General features: G+C 38.2%; 1 protein-coding gene across 1 annotated transcript in view; it reads left to right on the forward strand.

Moving 5' to 3' along the window:
- Positions 1-17,755, forward strand: part of PRKN (parkin RBR E3 ubiquitin protein ligase) — an 821,278-nt gene that overhangs the window by 403,251 nt on the left and 400,272 nt on the right. The window contains exon 7 of the mRNA XM_058168152.1: positions 4,324-4,407. Within this exon, the coding sequence (XP_058024135.1) occupies positions 4,324-4,407 (84 nt within the window). The remainder of the gene's footprint in view (positions 1-4,323; positions 4,408-17,755) is intronic.

Below are 17,755 nucleotides of genomic sequence, written 5' to 3' on the forward strand. Positions count from 1 at the left end.
ATTATTGGTTCTGTGGGTGTGGCTTGGTGGTGGGGGATAATGTGACTGGGTGGGCGTGGCCAACTTTTTTTTTTACTTTTAAAAGCATTTTTTCTACAACCTCTTCAGCTAAAGAGGTTGTAAAAAAATGCTTTTAAAAGCCTCTATGATCAGGCAACTCAGCTGGGATCACCAGAGGAGCCTTTTAAAAGCTTTTAAAGAGTTCTGATGATCCCAGCTGAGCGGTACGATCATCAGAGGCTTTTTTTTACTTTTAAAATCATTTTTCGGTGGAAGAAAAAATGCTTTTAAAAGTTAAAAAAAAAAAACTCTGATGATCGCGTGGCTCAGCTGGGGCGCAGGGGGTCAGGGATTTTTGCTACCGGTTCTCCGAACTACCCGCCACCATCGCTACCAGATCGGGCAATCCTGCAAGTTCTCAGGCAGGATTTTGAGACATCTATCACTATTCTTCTTCATCTTCAAAATCAGAATCAGATGGAATTAACCTGGCAGCACCTAGATTGTATCAAAGGACTACGGAAGCATCGGCATTCCATTGTTGCAATACAAATTGGCAGATGGTCCTTCAAGAAAAAATTTGTTGGGTTCCCAAGTTTCTCTGTACATATTTGTAGAAAGAAGATCAGAAGGGCTTGGATTTAGACTTCTTCTGGTGCCTAGTGCATTAGCATTCTCAAGGTGCCTTTACTGCCCTGGTCCACAAATCCTTAAACTGTGTAACTGATTTATAGATTGGAATGTTCTTAGACTTATTCCTTTCTTTTCTGTAAAAGGATATATACACTAATGATACTACACACATAATAAAGATTAACATTTACATTCCACCCTGCTCTGCCCTGTCAGCCTTTTAGACACAAGAACAGCTTTTTTCCCCGAATGCCATCACTCTGCTAAACAAGTAATTCCCTCAATACTGTCGAACTACTTATTAAGCCTGCATTACTATTAATCATCTCATCATCCCCTTCACCCATCTCCTTCCACTTATGACTGTATGACTATAACTTTGTTGCTTGTATCCTTATGATTTATATTGATATTGTTTCCTGATTGCTTATTTGTGCCCTATGACTATCATTAAGTGTTGTACCTTATGATTCTTGATGAACGTATCTTTTCTTTTATGTACACTGAGAGCATATACACCAAGACAAATTCCTTGTGTGTCCAATCAAACTTGGCCAATAAAAAATTCAATTCAATTAAGGTGGACCAGATAAGAAACAGAAACCATGGACACCAACACTACTGTTATTGTAAGATTATTTATTTATTGTAAGATTATAATAACAGAATCTTGGAGGTCTGAAAGTATTTCTCCTCTCCCTTACTTTTTATTCTCCCCAAAACTAAGAAGGGTTCTTTCTGAGATGCTTTCATCATCGTCCCTCCTTTGAAGTCAGATTTTATTTATCAGACCATTGTCTAGGCTACAGCTCTTCTTCTGTCTCCCAAGGTCATTCTCACATACTCTTACAAGTCTGTATATATTTCTATAATATTTTATAATTCCCTCAACACTGAGGGAATTTCACATAGGCTAGTGCTCCAACTTGAGCCAAGTAAATAGTCTCCTAAATGTTCCATATAGGAGACTATTTACTTGGCTCAAATTGCAGCACTTGCCTATTAAGGGCAATGACTTGTTCCTGGGCAGACCCAGAAACAGAACTGGTTTCACATGAGCGATCAGGTTTAATATCTTGTGGTGAAGGAAGAACATTGGGCTCCTCATAAGTAAGCCATGGCTCATTACTATAAGTGCCTGCAGGATCAGGACTGGCTAAGCTGTTCTGCCAAAAGAACAGGTGGGGAATTCAGGGAAGGAGGTGGAGAAAGACAGCAGATACTAGAATATGAAGACAAAGAGAAGCTTGCAGAGAAAGAGCTTGAAACTACTCTCATCAAGGTCAGTATAAACCAGAGGTCTCCAACCTTGGCCACTTTAAGACTTGTGGACTTAAAGTCCCAGAATTCCTCAGCCAGCTTTGCTCCCAATTCTGGGAGTTGAAGTCCACAAGTCTTAAAGTTACCAAGTTTGAACATCCCTGGTCTAAAGGGACCCTTGCCACATATTCCAATTGTTAATAACACTAATTGCCATTGTGACCCGGAAGCTGGGTCACCATTCTTCAAAAACCTCTAAGAAGTTTGCATAATTCTTATCAATAGCCATAGCTGTTAGAAACTGTTTCCTCCCTTCTGCTATTAATTATTAGTTGCTAGTTGCTTTAGAGTTTTCTTGCAAATTTTAAAAGTTCTTCTTATACTGTTATATGCTGGTCTTTTATTGTGTTTGGACTTGCACATAATTAAATTTTGATTATTTGATTGAAAGTTCAATCAAATTTATACGAAATACACCGTGGAAGAAAGTTATGAGTAAGAATAATAAATCTCTGTCAATTAAATATGCATTGATGGAGCTAGTATGTAAAATAGTTATATTGATCAAAATTTCACTGAAATCTGATGCCTGTTCAAACTCAATACAGATGCAGCCAACAATCTCAATAACACCAATTTCAATGTATTTAGATAGATATTGTTTGGGGTTACATTCAGGGGTGAAATCCAGCAGGTTCTGAAGGTTCTAGAGAACCAGTAGCAGAAATTTTGAGTAGTTTTGAGAACCGGTAAATACCACCTCTGGCTGGCCCCAGAATGGGGTGGAAATGAAGATTTTGCAATATCCTTCCCCCAGGAATGGGGAGGGAATGGAGATTTTGCAGTATCCTTCCCCTGCCACGGCCACCAAGCCACTTCCACCAAGCCACACCATGCCCACCAAGCCACACCCACAGAACCGGTAGTAAAAAAAAATTAGATTTCACCACTGATTACATTCAAATTCAATTTGCTTGTACCAGTTCAATTCCTTTTACCAGCTCAATTGGTACCAATATCAGTTCAATTTGGGTGTACCAATCTGCTTTTGTTCTCATTTTTTTAAAGAAACAGTTTCATTCTGAACTCTTAATACACCCCAACAAAAAGGCTAATGATATTATAGCAGTAGCGGTTTTATAATCTTGAAGGATTATTATTTTTTCTTTTTTGATTATGGTAAACTAGTGTTTATAGTTTACTTTGCTGTAGCTTTCAGAAGTTTAGTTGATTGGCTGATTACAGATCAATCGACTTTGTTCACAATAATTGAAATTGATTTTGTATGTTGATAGTTTTCAAATGTGTGTGCATCTTTGTGTTTATTGTGTTCATAAGGGGCAGTGCGAGATAATGGAGTTTATGTCTAAAGTGACAAATTTATAAATACAGGTCTTAATACAGCATTTCATTTTTTTTGAAAAAATAGAGTAATTCTTAATATTTAATTTCCACACTGGTAGCAAGATGACTCCAAAATTGAATAATTGTAAGGGTGGATAGATTAGAAGCAAGAAGAGTAATAGATGGAGTTTTAAAACAGCTGCAAGGTTATGTGCAAAGGCTGGGTATATAGACAACATGATGGTGATGAACTTAATAAAAAAGTAGTTTTTTTTTCCAATGGGAAGAAAACTGTATATATATTCTGAATCAGGCATTTAGCATCTAAGGTCAAATCTAGGGCTTGGATTGTGCTTGGAAAAGAATCAAAAGCCAGTTGTTATCTTTTACCACCAACTAAGTCTATGATAATGACATATGCTGCACCAGTGAATATGATGTATAACCGTAGGAGCTATTTTGACAGGAACATGTTTTCATTTTACATTTCTGTTGTTTTGTTTATGTGTGTAATACATTTAATGTACACTTTGCAGTATGTTCTACATTCATTGTATTTGTAACTATCTAAGGTAAATGCTGTTGAAGAAATTCATGACAGATTTCTTTTCAGGCAATAAGATGTGGGAAATCCATTGTATTATAGATGAAAATATAATTCATGAAATACTCGAGCATTAGTTTTACAATATATCTGAGGTCCAAATTGCACACAAGAAAGCATATTTGGGAGAAGAGTGCATATATCTATATATATCGACAGTATATATCTAGTTCTAGGTAGAGATGGATGGATGGATGGATGGATGTTGAAGAACATTATAATGAAAAATATTTTTTAATTGTAGAATAATAGAAAACCTTGAATGCACTGGTGATTGAATATACTTTCTCCAGATCAGAGAGATATAAATCGGCCTATTTATCCCTACTCTACATTTCTTTTTTTTCTTTTTTATTACTTTGGTAAAGCATCTGGTTTGTCCTTTTATTTTCTTTCTGCCTTTTCAGTAAGTTCTAAAAGAAAAATCAACTATTTTTTTACCCTTGAGTTTTGATTTTATTCTCCATTTCTCTTTTTCAAAGGATCCATCTTGCTGGGAAGATGTTTTGATTCCAAACAGGATCAGTGGTATTTGTCATTACCAAAACTGCAGTGGAGAAATAGCGGTAAGAGACTATTAACTATCTTTTTTTTCCAATGGGAAGAAAACTGTATATATATTCTGAATCAGGCATTTAGCATCTAAGGTCAAATCTAGGGCTTGGATTGTGCTTGGAAAAGAATCAAAAGCCAGTTGTTATCTTTTACCACCAACTAAGTCTATGATAATGACATATGCTGCACCAGTGAATATGATGTATAACCGTAGGAGCTATTTTGACAGGAACATGTTTTCATTTTACATTTCTGTTGTTTTGTTTATGTGTGTAATACATTTAATGTACACTTTGCAGTATGTTCTACATTCATTGTATTTGTAACTATCTAAGGTAAATGCTGTTGAAGAAATTCATGACAGATTTCTTTTCAGGCAATAAGATGTGGAAATCCATTGTATTATAGATGAAAATATAATTCATGAAATACTCGAGCATTAGTTTTACAATATATCTGAGGTCCAAATTGCACACAAGAAAGCATATTTGGGAGAAGAGTGCATATATCTATATATATCGACAGTATATATCTAGTTCTAGGTAGAGATGGATGGATGGATGGATGGATGTTGAAGAACATTATAATGAAAAATATTTTTTAATTGTAGAATAATAGAAAACCTTGAATGCACTGGTGATTGAATATACTTTCTCCAGATCAGAGAGATATAAATCGGCCTATTTATCCCTACTCTACATTTCTTTTTTTTCTTTTTTATTACTTTGGTAAAGCATCTGGTTTGTCCTTTTATTTTCTTTCTGCCTTTTCAGTAAGTTCTAAAAGAAAAATCAACTATTTTTTTACCCTTGAGTTTTGATTTTATTCTCCATTTCTCTTTTTCAAAGGATCCATCTTGCTGGGAAGATGTTTTGATTCCAAACAGGATCAGTGGTATTTGTCATTACCAAAACTGCAGTGGAGAAATAGCGGTAAGAGACTATTAACTATCTTTTTTTTTCTTCCATTCAATCATGTCCGATTTTCAGACATTGCCTGGACGAGTCCCTGCAGTTTTCTTGGCATGGCTTTTCACAAGTGATTTGCCATTGCCACTTTCCTAGGGCCGAAAGAAAGTAACTGGCCCAAGGTTATGCAGCCAACTGTGGTCCTAAGACTAGAATTCAATCTCCTGTTTTCTAGCCTGAAACCTTAACCGCTACATCAGACTGGCTGTCATTTACCTATAGTGGCTATCAAGAAGTACCATGAATCTAAAGGACTCAAGCATGTATCTATTCTACCAGAATGGTTAGTGATTAAGGGATGGGTTGCCAACCTTTTCTATACTCCATATCCTTAGAATACTTCTGATATATTCTTGCACCCCTTACAAAAGTAAATAATTATATGCATATAATTATGCATATACACTATAATTTTGAAACTTCTAAACCCAAGTTTTTGCACTCCCCTGGAATACCATCCCCAGGGGTTACGAGCACTCCCGGTTGGGAACCCCTGGATTAAGGGAAATATATTGTAGGAGCATTCATGAACCATTACCTTGTAGTGAGGACAAGAGATCATAAAAGAGGGTCATATGGAGATGGCAACCTGTTCCAGTATTCCCCTAAAAAAAACCTGAACCAAAATGATCTTGAAAAATAAGCCGGCCAGGTCAAAAGGGATCCAAATAACTGCAGAGTAAGAAGAAGTATGAGTACCACTGATATTTACAAGGCAAAAAGACAACTCACTACTGATGAGGCTGGAGGCTAAAGGAAAGTTCACACACAGAGACATGCTCACACTCTCACCCCTCATTGGTGAGCAGACTGGCTAAGCAAAATTTCATTTTCCAGGATTTGTATGTAGGCCATTCTTGTTGATTTTCATGGATCTTGAGAGAATCAGTTATAGAATTAAGCACATTTTCAACTAATTTTCAAGAGTCGTTGTGCAATAAACTGTGTTAGCTCCAATTGTATTTACTGCATACAGTGTATACCCCTGCTTTTTTCCACTATGGAGTTTAAGTCCACAACCATATATTTATCAGTTATACCTGCTGATTTCAGCAAACTGATCACCAAACAGGATCTTGGGATTTGAAACCTGTGAAAAACTGAAATAAACATCAAGCCTCTATGAATTGTGATCTTGATTCCCTTTCTGTATCTTATCATTCAAGTTGGGAAAAGTAATAGTTAAGATAACTTGAAAAGTAGCTGCATTTTAATATTGTTCCAAATTGTTTTGCAGAGTATTATGTCCTCACATCTCACAATTGGATCAGTCATCTATTTTCCAAAATACAATTAATAAACTTTTCCCACCATATTAATCCTTATAAGGTTTCAAAAGCTTTTTCCATATATTTTAGAGATGCTTGTCAGTTTTATTTACCTTTAGCTATGTTTATTCTCACCTTCATATTTTTTTTTACAAAAAAGATAACAGAAAAATAAGAAACTTCTTCAAGGCACCACACCAAAACATAGATGCTCCACAGACTTTCAGATATTATAATAAATGCCCGTCCCTAATTTTGTGTGCACTATTTTTTTCATTTATTGATTATTTTACAGCATATACAGTACCATTCATTATTAAAGTAAACAAAAAAATCAATTTCCAATTGGAAATTTTTGGAAAACCAATTTTAAATCATCATGGTTGATAGAATGTGTAGTATTCTAACAGGATATAAAAATAGCATCCAGTCTGTGATTGAGGGTTAAATACTTTTCTCCTTTATTCTCTTCCAGGACATAGTCTGAATCCTAGCTGATATTGTGGATAAGACTAGTTAATTTGCCAGCATCTTTCCTCATAGCTTTTCAGGGTTTCTTGGAGGAAAACCTGCTCAAGATAATCCTTGATTACGGCATGTAATCCCAAATCTAATCTATGATTAGAAGTACAAATTCATCTGGATATTTCTGTGTCCTGGGAATAACCTTACAATGTTCTGATAACCAGAATCCAATTGCTATAATCTCCTGAACATGTGATACTTTTATCCCTTAGGATTTTAACTATAATGGTAGTAGACTTTATAAAATCTGCTTGTGCAGTAATGTAAAATGTCAATGAGGACACTAGTAAATATTTAGATTGCAGTCTTAAAATAGAAAACGTGATTAGAGCTTGACTTTAGGATTTGGCTTTCCCATTAAATTGTATAGATTTAGCCATTACAGATGCTATCATGTTTTTTCTTAAAGCATTTTTTTTTCAATTTTCTTTTGAGTGGCAGCACAATTCAACTTGCAGTTGGAATTAATATCAGCCATTCAGAAACACATGCATATTTCTCGCTGTGCCATGCAGATGGAACCCATTTTATCCGTATAATAACTGAGTCCATATCCCACGTGTAACAATGGTTTGTTTTACCATTGTTCTATTGAATAAGCCACAAAGTTTCTACGTAATGCAAAGCCATAAATCATGTAATAATGATAGCTTTATAAGATCACTGTAAGTCAGCATCAATAAATATGTAATATGAGTGGTTTCAAAATGTTTTACTACCGGTTCTATGGGTGTGGCTTGGTGGGCATGGCAGAGGAAGGATACTGCAAAATCTCCATTCCCTCCCCAATCCAGGGGAAGGTTACTGCAAAATCCCCATTTCCTTCCAATCAGCTGGGACTACAGAGAATAGATGGGGTGGGCCCAGTCAGAATTTTTACTACCGGTTCTCTGAACTACTTGAAGTTTCCACTACCAGTTCTCCAGAACTGGTCAGAACCTGCTGAAACCCACCTCTGGTAATAGTGTAATGTTTTAATCTTGACATTAATCCAGGGGTGAAATGCTCCCGGTTCGCACCGGCTCTCCGATTAGGTAGCGATGGCAGCTGCTGAGGACCAGTAGCAAAAATCCCTGGCCCCGCCCCCCTGCCTCTGCTGAGCCGCACCATCAGCAGAGGTTTGGTTTTTTTACTTTTAAAAGTTTTTCTTCAGCTGAAACATGCCTTGAAAAGTAAAAAAAAAAAAACAACCCTCTCATGATTGCAGGGCTGAGCAGAGATCATCAGAACACTTTAAAAGTTTTTTTTTAAAAAAACCCTTCAGCCGAAGGGGAAAAAAACAAGAAAAAAATGGAGGTTTTAAAAGCCTCCTCTGATGATCCCAGAAGAGTTTCCTGATCATCACAGCTTTTTAAACTCACTTTTTAACAGCCCCCACTTACAAGAGCCCCCACCCAAGCCCAGCCAATTGTCCCTCCTCACTTACCTATAATTATTGCTCTTTTGGGCTGGCAACGGCATATTTTCTTCAGCTACTGAAGAAAAAAAAAGGCTTGCTTTGACTTCCTGCTTTGCTGGCTGAGGAACTCTGGGATTTGAAGTCCACAATAAAATAAAATAAAATAAAATAATAAAATAAAATATTTGTGCAGCTTTCTGAGATTTGGGGTGTTCCTGTAGTGTTTCACTGTAATTACACAAACACACAAAATCTCAGAAAGCTGTATATGGCATTTTGTGTGTGTGTGTGTGTGTGTGAGAGAGAGAGAGAGAGAGAGAGAGAGAGTTGTGTGTGTGTGAAGTGTGAAAGTTGGTTTTTGAGCTTTTTGTGGCTGTATGAAGTGTGAAGTGCAGCTGCTTTTACATTGTGTGTGAGTCAGTTGTGTTGTGTTGTGTGTGTGTAAAGTGTGAAAGTTGGTTTTTGATACCTCTTATTGTTTTTTATACTTTGTTTATTATTTTTATTATTTATTGTAATTGGCCATGCCCACTCAGTCATCTGACCACCAAGCCACGCCCACCAATTAAGCCGCACCCACAGAACTGGTAGGGATTTCACCCCTGCATTAATCTAGACATTTTCACTCTATATGAACTTAGTAAGAGGGTGTGGGTGTGCAATTAAGAATGAAAGCTTTCGGAAGGTTTGTCATGGCAGTTTAAATCTTCATCTTGATTCTTGTCCTGGTAAAGTTTTTGAAATGCTTTTTAGCCAGTGGCATTCAGGCAGGGTGCGGGTTGAGGTCAAAATCTGCAAGATGGGGCATGGAACATCACAAAGCAAGTTCTGCCCTTACATACATGCATTGTAGTCAAAAGAAGGAGTAGGATTTGTACTGCAGTGTTCCATCCATCCAATGTGGACCTTCCCCTCCCATAGATGCTTTACTTTTAGACAAAAAGAAGGCAAAAAGTTTCTCTCTCTTTACAAGGTTCCATAAAAGGCATCTGCTATTCATAAGACGACCCATGTTTCCCTGAAAATAAGACCCTGTCTTATATTTTTTTCGCCACCAAAAAAGCACCAGGTCTTATTTTTTTGGGGGAGGGGTAGAGCTTATATTGGACACAGCTGTAAAATCAAGCTAGGACTTACTTTCTGAGTAGGTCATATTTTTGGGGAAACACGGTATGTGTCTCAAGATTCAATGTTCTGACATTGGTTTGGTATAGAATTGTAGGAGCACTATACAAGGTTGCAATTTGTGACAAATTATGATTGGTTTTCTCGTCTTTTATCATTTTTCTTGCTGTTCTTAAATCGATTTATGTATCCTGGGATCACTTGTCTGCCATCTTTTTTTTTTTTTAAAAAAGACAGAAGTCTTGAACTCTTTGACAAAGAGACAACCAGTTAGAAAGAGTTCTGTATCCCTTTGACTGCTTGTGATAGCCATCAGCTCTTGTCCCTACATTCATCTTTACATTTATAAAGCTTTACAAGCATAGGCCACTAGCTGGACATCAGTCTGAGTCATATATTGCATTACAAAACAACTGCAGAGACTGGTTCTTTGTTTTAGATTCTCTGAAACCTGAGCTAGGACCTTGCTTTTATTTATATAGAATCTGTAAAATGATGGGAAAATGATATAGACGCTCAGATCTGGAATTCACAAAACAAGAAGATGCTACCCTGGAATTAAGGCAGTAAAATGGACAGGCTATTGTTGAAACCTTGGTGTACTACATTGAACTGGGAATTGCAAAAACCTAGTGAATTATACCGACATACCATTAAAAGGAGTATATATTTCATTAGAAACATAAGTATTATTCTTTTGACATATTCCTAGCTTTCTGCTTACATGGAGCAATGTTTAGAATGCAGTATTGCAGGCTAATTCTGCTGACTGCCGATTGTCAGCAATTTGGTAGTTCAACTTTCAATGGCTCCAAGTTGACTCAGCCTTCCCAGGTCAATAAAATGAGGATCCAGATTGTTGGGGGCAATATGCTGACTCTGTAGAGAGCGGCTGTAAAGCTCTGGGAAGCGGTATATAAGTCTAAGTGCTATTGCTATTTTTTACCTTCCATTACATATAATGGCATGACTACACATCATGCAGTGTGAGACAGGACATGCCTACACATGTACAAATTATTAATGCATCCATATGGAAAAGCTGCAGGATGGCTCTTCTCATTTTTAATCCAGTGTTGAGCAGACTCAAAACAGCATGGCTCTGCACGAAGGTTAATACTTTTAAAATAAAATGGCTTGTTTTACAGAATATGACTGTATGAAGTCACAAATACAACACCTAATGTGAAACAATATGTAATTCTGATTAAGCATGTAGTTCTTTGCATGTATGTTCTAAATTAACAGGATATATTTGTAAGTAGGCATGATTTGGGACTGAGATATGATTTGTGGTATAAGACTGTAAGAACTTAAATCAAATCAAATTAGTTTCCCCCCTTTGGCAATTATGGGTATAGTGATGTATCTTATAGCTAAAATACATGTATCTTCCAAAGTAAATTTTCTACAGCCAGTTTTATTTCTACCAGAACTTCATGAATGTATTTTTTTCCTTACTCTTTCATGTTGGCAAGAATATTTCTCACTGAGGGAAAATATACCTGCTCTAATTTTAAAACTCTAAAGCTTGTAATGGAAAATTATTATTAAAGACATTTCATGTAAAGAGCAGTGTCTTAGGGTTTGTGAAGTGAGTGATTGTGAAGCAAGTGAAGGTTCTCTATTTCATTTTTAAGCACCAGGCAATTAAGCAGTCTATTTTCCTTAGCCAAGTTGTGAACGGCATGAAAGGATCATTGAGAGTCTAACAGAATCAAGTCTTTGAGAAGGTGAGCAAAAAGACAGAACCATGCCCTTCCTGAGAATCATTTTGAAGTAATTCAATCGCAGGAGACTCATCAACTTACTGGGATGCACCAGAGGATAAATCTAGCTAAGAGATTTATCCACTTGCAGCAGTAAAATATTAGACACGGAGTTCAGATAAGTGAGGAAATGTTACACTCTGGATATCAAGACACATGTGAATCACATTATTATCCAAACACGTTCTTGATCTTGTTATTGTTTAACTAGGTACATCGGAATTACTTGGGTATTAATTCCAGAATTTCCCAAGTGTTTCTGACTGAAGAAGTCCCTACAAAGCTGTTTAAAAAGGAGTCCTTTTATATAATGGAGAAGGTTTTTCTCTAATAGTAGTCTAATAGCACTTAATATCCACCCTTAATCGTTTTCATTCTGTGCCAAATGAAGCAGAGCCAGAACTGGTGCTGAAGCAAAAATCAAAAGTTGGGGACCACAGCAGCAATTGCTAGAAAAGCAGCATATAACTTCCTCCCCTCTCTCATACAGACCTTGTAAATCATCTTACAGTACGAGAACAACTGATAGGATCTGTTGGAGCTTTATCCATGCAATTGCTTACTTTTCAATGCAAAGGAGAATGAAGACATGCATGAGCATTGTTGCAACAAGGCATTTATGCACAGGAGTTTGTGCTACTAGCAGAAGGAAATATACTGTTCCTCCTCCATAGCAGGTTCTGAGTTAATATTAAAGATCCAGGCTGCAACTGGACAACATCTCAAATGATATTACCCATTAAATACTATACACTTAATGAATTTGACTGTACATTTGACATCAAGGTGGGATGAGGATCAGGTTGAGGGTAAGGCTCTTGCCTTACGGTATAAGTAAGGGGTAAGGCCAGCAACATTCCTCGTGCCATGTGTTAATTTGAAAATTCTAAGATCAAAGTGATTGACTGTTCTGTAATCTCAAGACCTTGGAGTGTTAGGGGATATGGTTCATTGGTTAGTGAGGCGTGGAAAATAGCTAGAAAACAGAATCTGTCTTCTTATTTTCTTGGCTGCTGAATTGCATGCATAGAAGTATGGCTAAGAATTGGTTTGATATGTGCAAAATGTCAAAACTAGGACATCTGTTCTGTATCAATGTTTCAAGGAAAATCTATAGAAAAGCTGGTCAACAAGAGTCTAAGACTCTGATAAATAAGGAAAAATAACTTATCCTTATTGTTACAGTATTATTGAGGCCATTGATATCTCTGGCTTGGAGCTTGAAAAGATGCCTGGAAGTGCATTGGAGTGTTTCCCACTTTATTTTACCTCAGGATTTCTTTATGTGATCTGTGGTGCAAGGTTTGTTACCCAGTCTGTTATACCAATGATATGTAATTTTAGATTTTAGAGATTTGGGAGCATATGCTGTCAATCTGCAATTAATCTGGCATTTAAAATTCAGTGTGTGAATGAATATTCTGGGAGTTTTTGGTGTCATAATGCATTGGCACAAGAAAAACTATACTCATATTTGTTGCAGAATGCATTTATCTTTAAATATAAATATTCTTGCAAAAACTGAAATAGCGTGTGGTTCTAACTTGTGATAGACAGTAGTCTTGATCAAAGTTGAATGTAATGCCTAAAGTGTTGCGTGTTATGAAAGGCAAAACAGTTCACACCATTTAATCATCCTTGCTCATAGAGGTAGCTAACAACCTGTTTAGTCAAACTGAATATTTAACATACTTCAGATATCAGGAACAAATTGGGTGCGCAAAAATATGAAAGTTTCTAGTTTGAAAAATGAATGAATGAAAGAAATTTACTTTACTTATAAGTAGCACTGATGGGAGAAGAGATTGCAAATTCCACCTCAATTTTCCTTCTCATCCATGACTGCATAACCTCCAGGTACTGAATTAAGAGATTTGACCCTACCCCCCACCCCTGACAATCAACCAAGCCTATCAAAGTCTTGTTCCAATCCTTGGAGGCTGTATGGGTGAGGGAGGAATCAGCTCTGACTCAACCTGACCAAGTTTGAGTGGCTGTGATTATTGAAACTTCCTTTCCATCTTTTCTTCTGGATTGGGATTCCCCTTCTTCAGTCAGGAGTAAGAGTCACGTTGGATTCACAGTTCCTACTCAAAGAGCAAGTGGCAGCTGTGGCCTTTAAGATATTTGCGAAGTTTCATTTGGTGTACCAATTTATTTATTTATTTATTTATTTATTAATTAAACTTTTATACCGCCCTTCTCCCGAAGGACTCAGGGCGGTGTACAGCCAAGATAAAAAGCAATAAATATACAAAGTTAAAAATCAATTTAAAATACTTATTCAATGGTGGCCGAATTAAAACCGTCAAATTGACGAACCTAAAATACCCCATATAAAATTACAGAAGATTTAAAAATTTAAAATTAAAATTTAGAAATTTAAAAAGTCTAAAAAATCAGTCCAGTCCCGCTTGAATGAATAAGTGAGTTTTTAATTCCCGGCGAAAGGTCCGAAGGTCAGATATTTGGCGCAAACCGGGGAAGGTCGTTCCAGAGTAGGTGCTCCAACAGAAGGCCCTTCCTGGGGCCGCCAGCCGGCATTGCTTGGCGGACGGCACCCTGAGGAGACCCTCTCTGTGGGAGCGCACGGGTCGATGGGAGGCATAGGGTAACAGCAGGCGGTCCCGTAAGTACCGGGCCCTAAGCCATGGGCGCTTTAAAGGTGGTAACCAAAACCTTGAAGCGCACCGAAGACCACAGGTAGCCAGTGCAGACTGCGCAGGAGTGGTGTTACCGGGAGCAACGTGGTGCTCCTCAATCACCCGCGCAGCTGCATTCTGGACTAGCTGAAGTCTCCGAGTGCACTTCAGGGGTAGCCCCATGTGAGAGCATTGCAATAATCCAGGCGAAGTGGCGAGCATGAGTGACCGTGCATAAGGCATCCCGGTCCAGAAAGGGGCGCAACTGGCGAACCAGGCGGACCTGGTAAAAAGCTCTCCTGGAGACGGCCGCCACATGGTCTTCAAACGACAGCCGTCCATCCAGGAGAACGCCCAAGTTGCGCACCCCTTCCGTCGGGGCCAATGACTCGCCCCCAACAGTCAGCCGCGGTTGCAGCTGACTGTACCGAGATGCCGGCATCCACAGCCACTCCATCTTGGATGGATTGAGTCTGAGTCTGTTTCTCCCCATCCAGACCCGTACGGCCTCCAGACAACGGGACAGCACTTCGACAGCTTCGCTGGGGTGGCCTGGGGTGGAAAAGTACAGCTGAGTATCATCAGCGTACAGATGATAACTCACCCCAAATTGCACCCTTTCCTAGAGTGGGGGGCCCTTCAGACAGTCACTCATATCCTGGTCACCTCATGACTTGTCTACTACAAAGCATATTTCATGAATCTGCCTCTATTCTCATGATCTTCTAGAAGCTTATACAAACCCTGGATGTCCTGTCTATTATTATACTGAAATCTGAGATCTGTTCACGATGATCAAGGAATCAGTGCTCTTATAATTCTTTTTTAATTCATGCCTGGGTGGGTTTCTGTTTGTTTTGCTTTTTGTGTATTTATTCTATTGCTGACTTGGCCATTGTTCTTGTATATCATTGAATGTCTTTGAAATTGAGATGTTTAATAATTAATGTGGCAGGTGGGCTTGCCCATCTATTCCAAACAGCATGGCCATTTATATACTGGATCTGGAGGAGACTGGTTCCCCCCCACTTCATTTCAGCATAGAATCACAGGGCAGCTGCAAGCTACATATTATCTATATAATTTTTGAGGTGTGGGTTTAAGCTTCCTGTTCTGCATCAGACATGAAAATATGTCAAACTGATAAAGGAGGTATTTCTGCGAATTATGACACAATGTACTCTCTTCTCCCTACCCAGGTGAAAAAACTAGCTCATTGCCAAAGAAGGATAAGGATGCTAAATCTCTCTTGTCATCAGCTTACATAGGAAGTTTGAGAGCTTACCGGTTGTAGCCATTCCTGACAGAACAATTGATAAATAGAACACTTTGTCTCCAGAAGTTGTGTGTGCTCCAACACTGGAGATTCTTAAAACGAGATTGGACAACAATTTGTTGAAATGGTATAGGGTCTCCTGCTTGAGCAGGGGGTTGGACTAGAAGGCCTCTAAGGTCTCTTCCAACTCTGTTTCTTTTCTTAATAGGTGACTTAGAAACGTAGTATTGGAGTTTTTATTTTTATTCTGTATCTGAATTCTACTGGAAATGTATTCCTGCTGCATACTAGATGAATGTTCAGGAAATGCTTGTTTGCCAATGACCTCTCTTTACTGAATTTTCATATTAGAGAGTACTTTTAAGAAGTGAATGATTCTCGCCTTTCAGGTTTCTAAAGAGGTCTTTTTTAAAATTAGCTCTGCTATTCAAATATTGTTACCTCCATCAGTAAAGTCAAAAGCTTGAAAACAAGAGATTTTTTTTTTTACAAGAGGATTGTAAAAAAAGTATGATGGAGAAAATTTCCCATGTAATTATAAAATAAGTTGACAGCATGAGTCACTATATAACAATGAGCTTATCTGCAGCAGGAAAAATCCTCTTGAAAACCTAAGCAGTTGACTTTATTTACAAAGTGAAGTTCTTTATATGAAGTTGAATTATACCAATAATACACTCACTAATGTAAATTGTCAGAGCCATTTTTAAACAGAGCAGTATAATATATTTTAAGAATGGTTTCATATTACTTTTCTGTAGAGATGTTTTCAACAACATATAAACCAGGGATGGCTAACCTTTTCCGGACTGAGTGCCCAAAGTGTGAATGCGCATGCACGCGCCTGAATCCCCAAAATGCAATGCGTGTGTGGCCCCGGTGCATGTGCCCTGCCCCCTCCACACGTGTGTGCACTCCTGCATGCACCCCATGCATGTATGCACAGCTTCCACACCTGCCCAGCTCCCGTGCATGCACACACACACCCGGCATGCGCCCTGCCTCCCTGCACATGAGTGTGCGGCCCCCTGCATGTGCCCCGCCCCCCTGCGCATGCATGCGTGGGCCAGTGGTGGGATTCAAATGATTTAACAACCGGTTCTCTGCCCTAATGATTTCTTCCAACAACCAGTTCGCCAAACTGCTCAGAAAGTTAACAACCGGTTCTCCCAAAGTGGTGCGAACTGGCTGAATCCCACCACTGGCATGCCCCCCCCCCACATGCACCCCATCCCTCCACACATGCAAGGCAGAGACCTGACAACCAGCTGGCCGGCAGGAGGAGTGTATGCGCAGCGGAGCTGAACTGGTGATGGCTTGCGTGCCCACCGAGCACATGAGCCATAAGTTCAGCATCATGGATATAAATTATTCCCTCTACTTTAGAGATCCACCTGATTCTATTTCTGAAATTGAATTGGGATGTCTCCATTTTGCTAGCAGCATGGAGTGGGAGAGAAACAGCTTTGTTTAAGGTAAAGTCAGTCATAACAAGGATAGCATTGAAGAGGGGCTTGTGAGCGAGCTTTTTAAGGTAAGGCAGGTCACAAAACACACTGCAAAGTCTACTGGAATTTTATTATAGAATCTTGAAAAAGGATCAACGTTTCCTTCTAGCTCCTCTTATACCAAAGAGAATCAAGGGAGGGTTAACTTGAGTTTCTTTCTCGACCCTTCATCTTTCTTACGGGTTGAGCTAGTTGAGTTTATTCAACTGCTCCTGCATTCAAGATTATCTCTGTACTCTGTACTCTGTACTCTGTACTATTTTTATTTTTTATTTTATTTATTTATTTTATTTATTTGTCAAGCATATATAAGATAACAGATAAAAGTATAAAACATGATTATGAATACATGAAATGGATATGAATTAAAAGGGACAATAGGACAGGGACGGTAGGCATGTTGGTGCGCTTATGCACGCCCCTTTCAGACCTCTTAGGAATGGAGTTCCCTAACTGACTTTCCTAAGGCATGTAAAATTTGTTCAAATAAACTGCCATCCTTCTCATTGTAAAGCTGTATTATAAAGCAAAAAATAAGAAATGCCAGGATGGAATACCCCAAGGCCTGTCTCAACATTCTTCAGTTGTCCTTTGACCCAAAGCAGAACGTAAATCAAAAGCTCTATCCCGATTAACTCATTATCTATCAATGATTTTAAATTTGACTATTATCCGCTCCAATCACTATGGTTCATGAGAAGGAATTCAATAAATTATAGTCCAAAATTTTTGGGTGGTAATTTGTTTGCCTCCTACCTTAGCTTTTACTGTAATCAAGTATGCATAACACACACTCTTCCATTGAATAATTTTAATATCTTAAGTTGCATGGGAAGAAATGGCTAGCATCGCAGTTTAACTTCTGGATTGAAGTTTTTG

This window comes from Ahaetulla prasina, chromosome 1 (assembly GCF_028640845.1).
Source record: "Ahaetulla prasina isolate Xishuangbanna chromosome 1, ASM2864084v1, whole genome shotgun sequence".
Classification (NCBI taxonomy): Eukaryota; Metazoa; Chordata; class Lepidosauria; order Squamata; family Colubridae; genus Ahaetulla; species Ahaetulla prasina.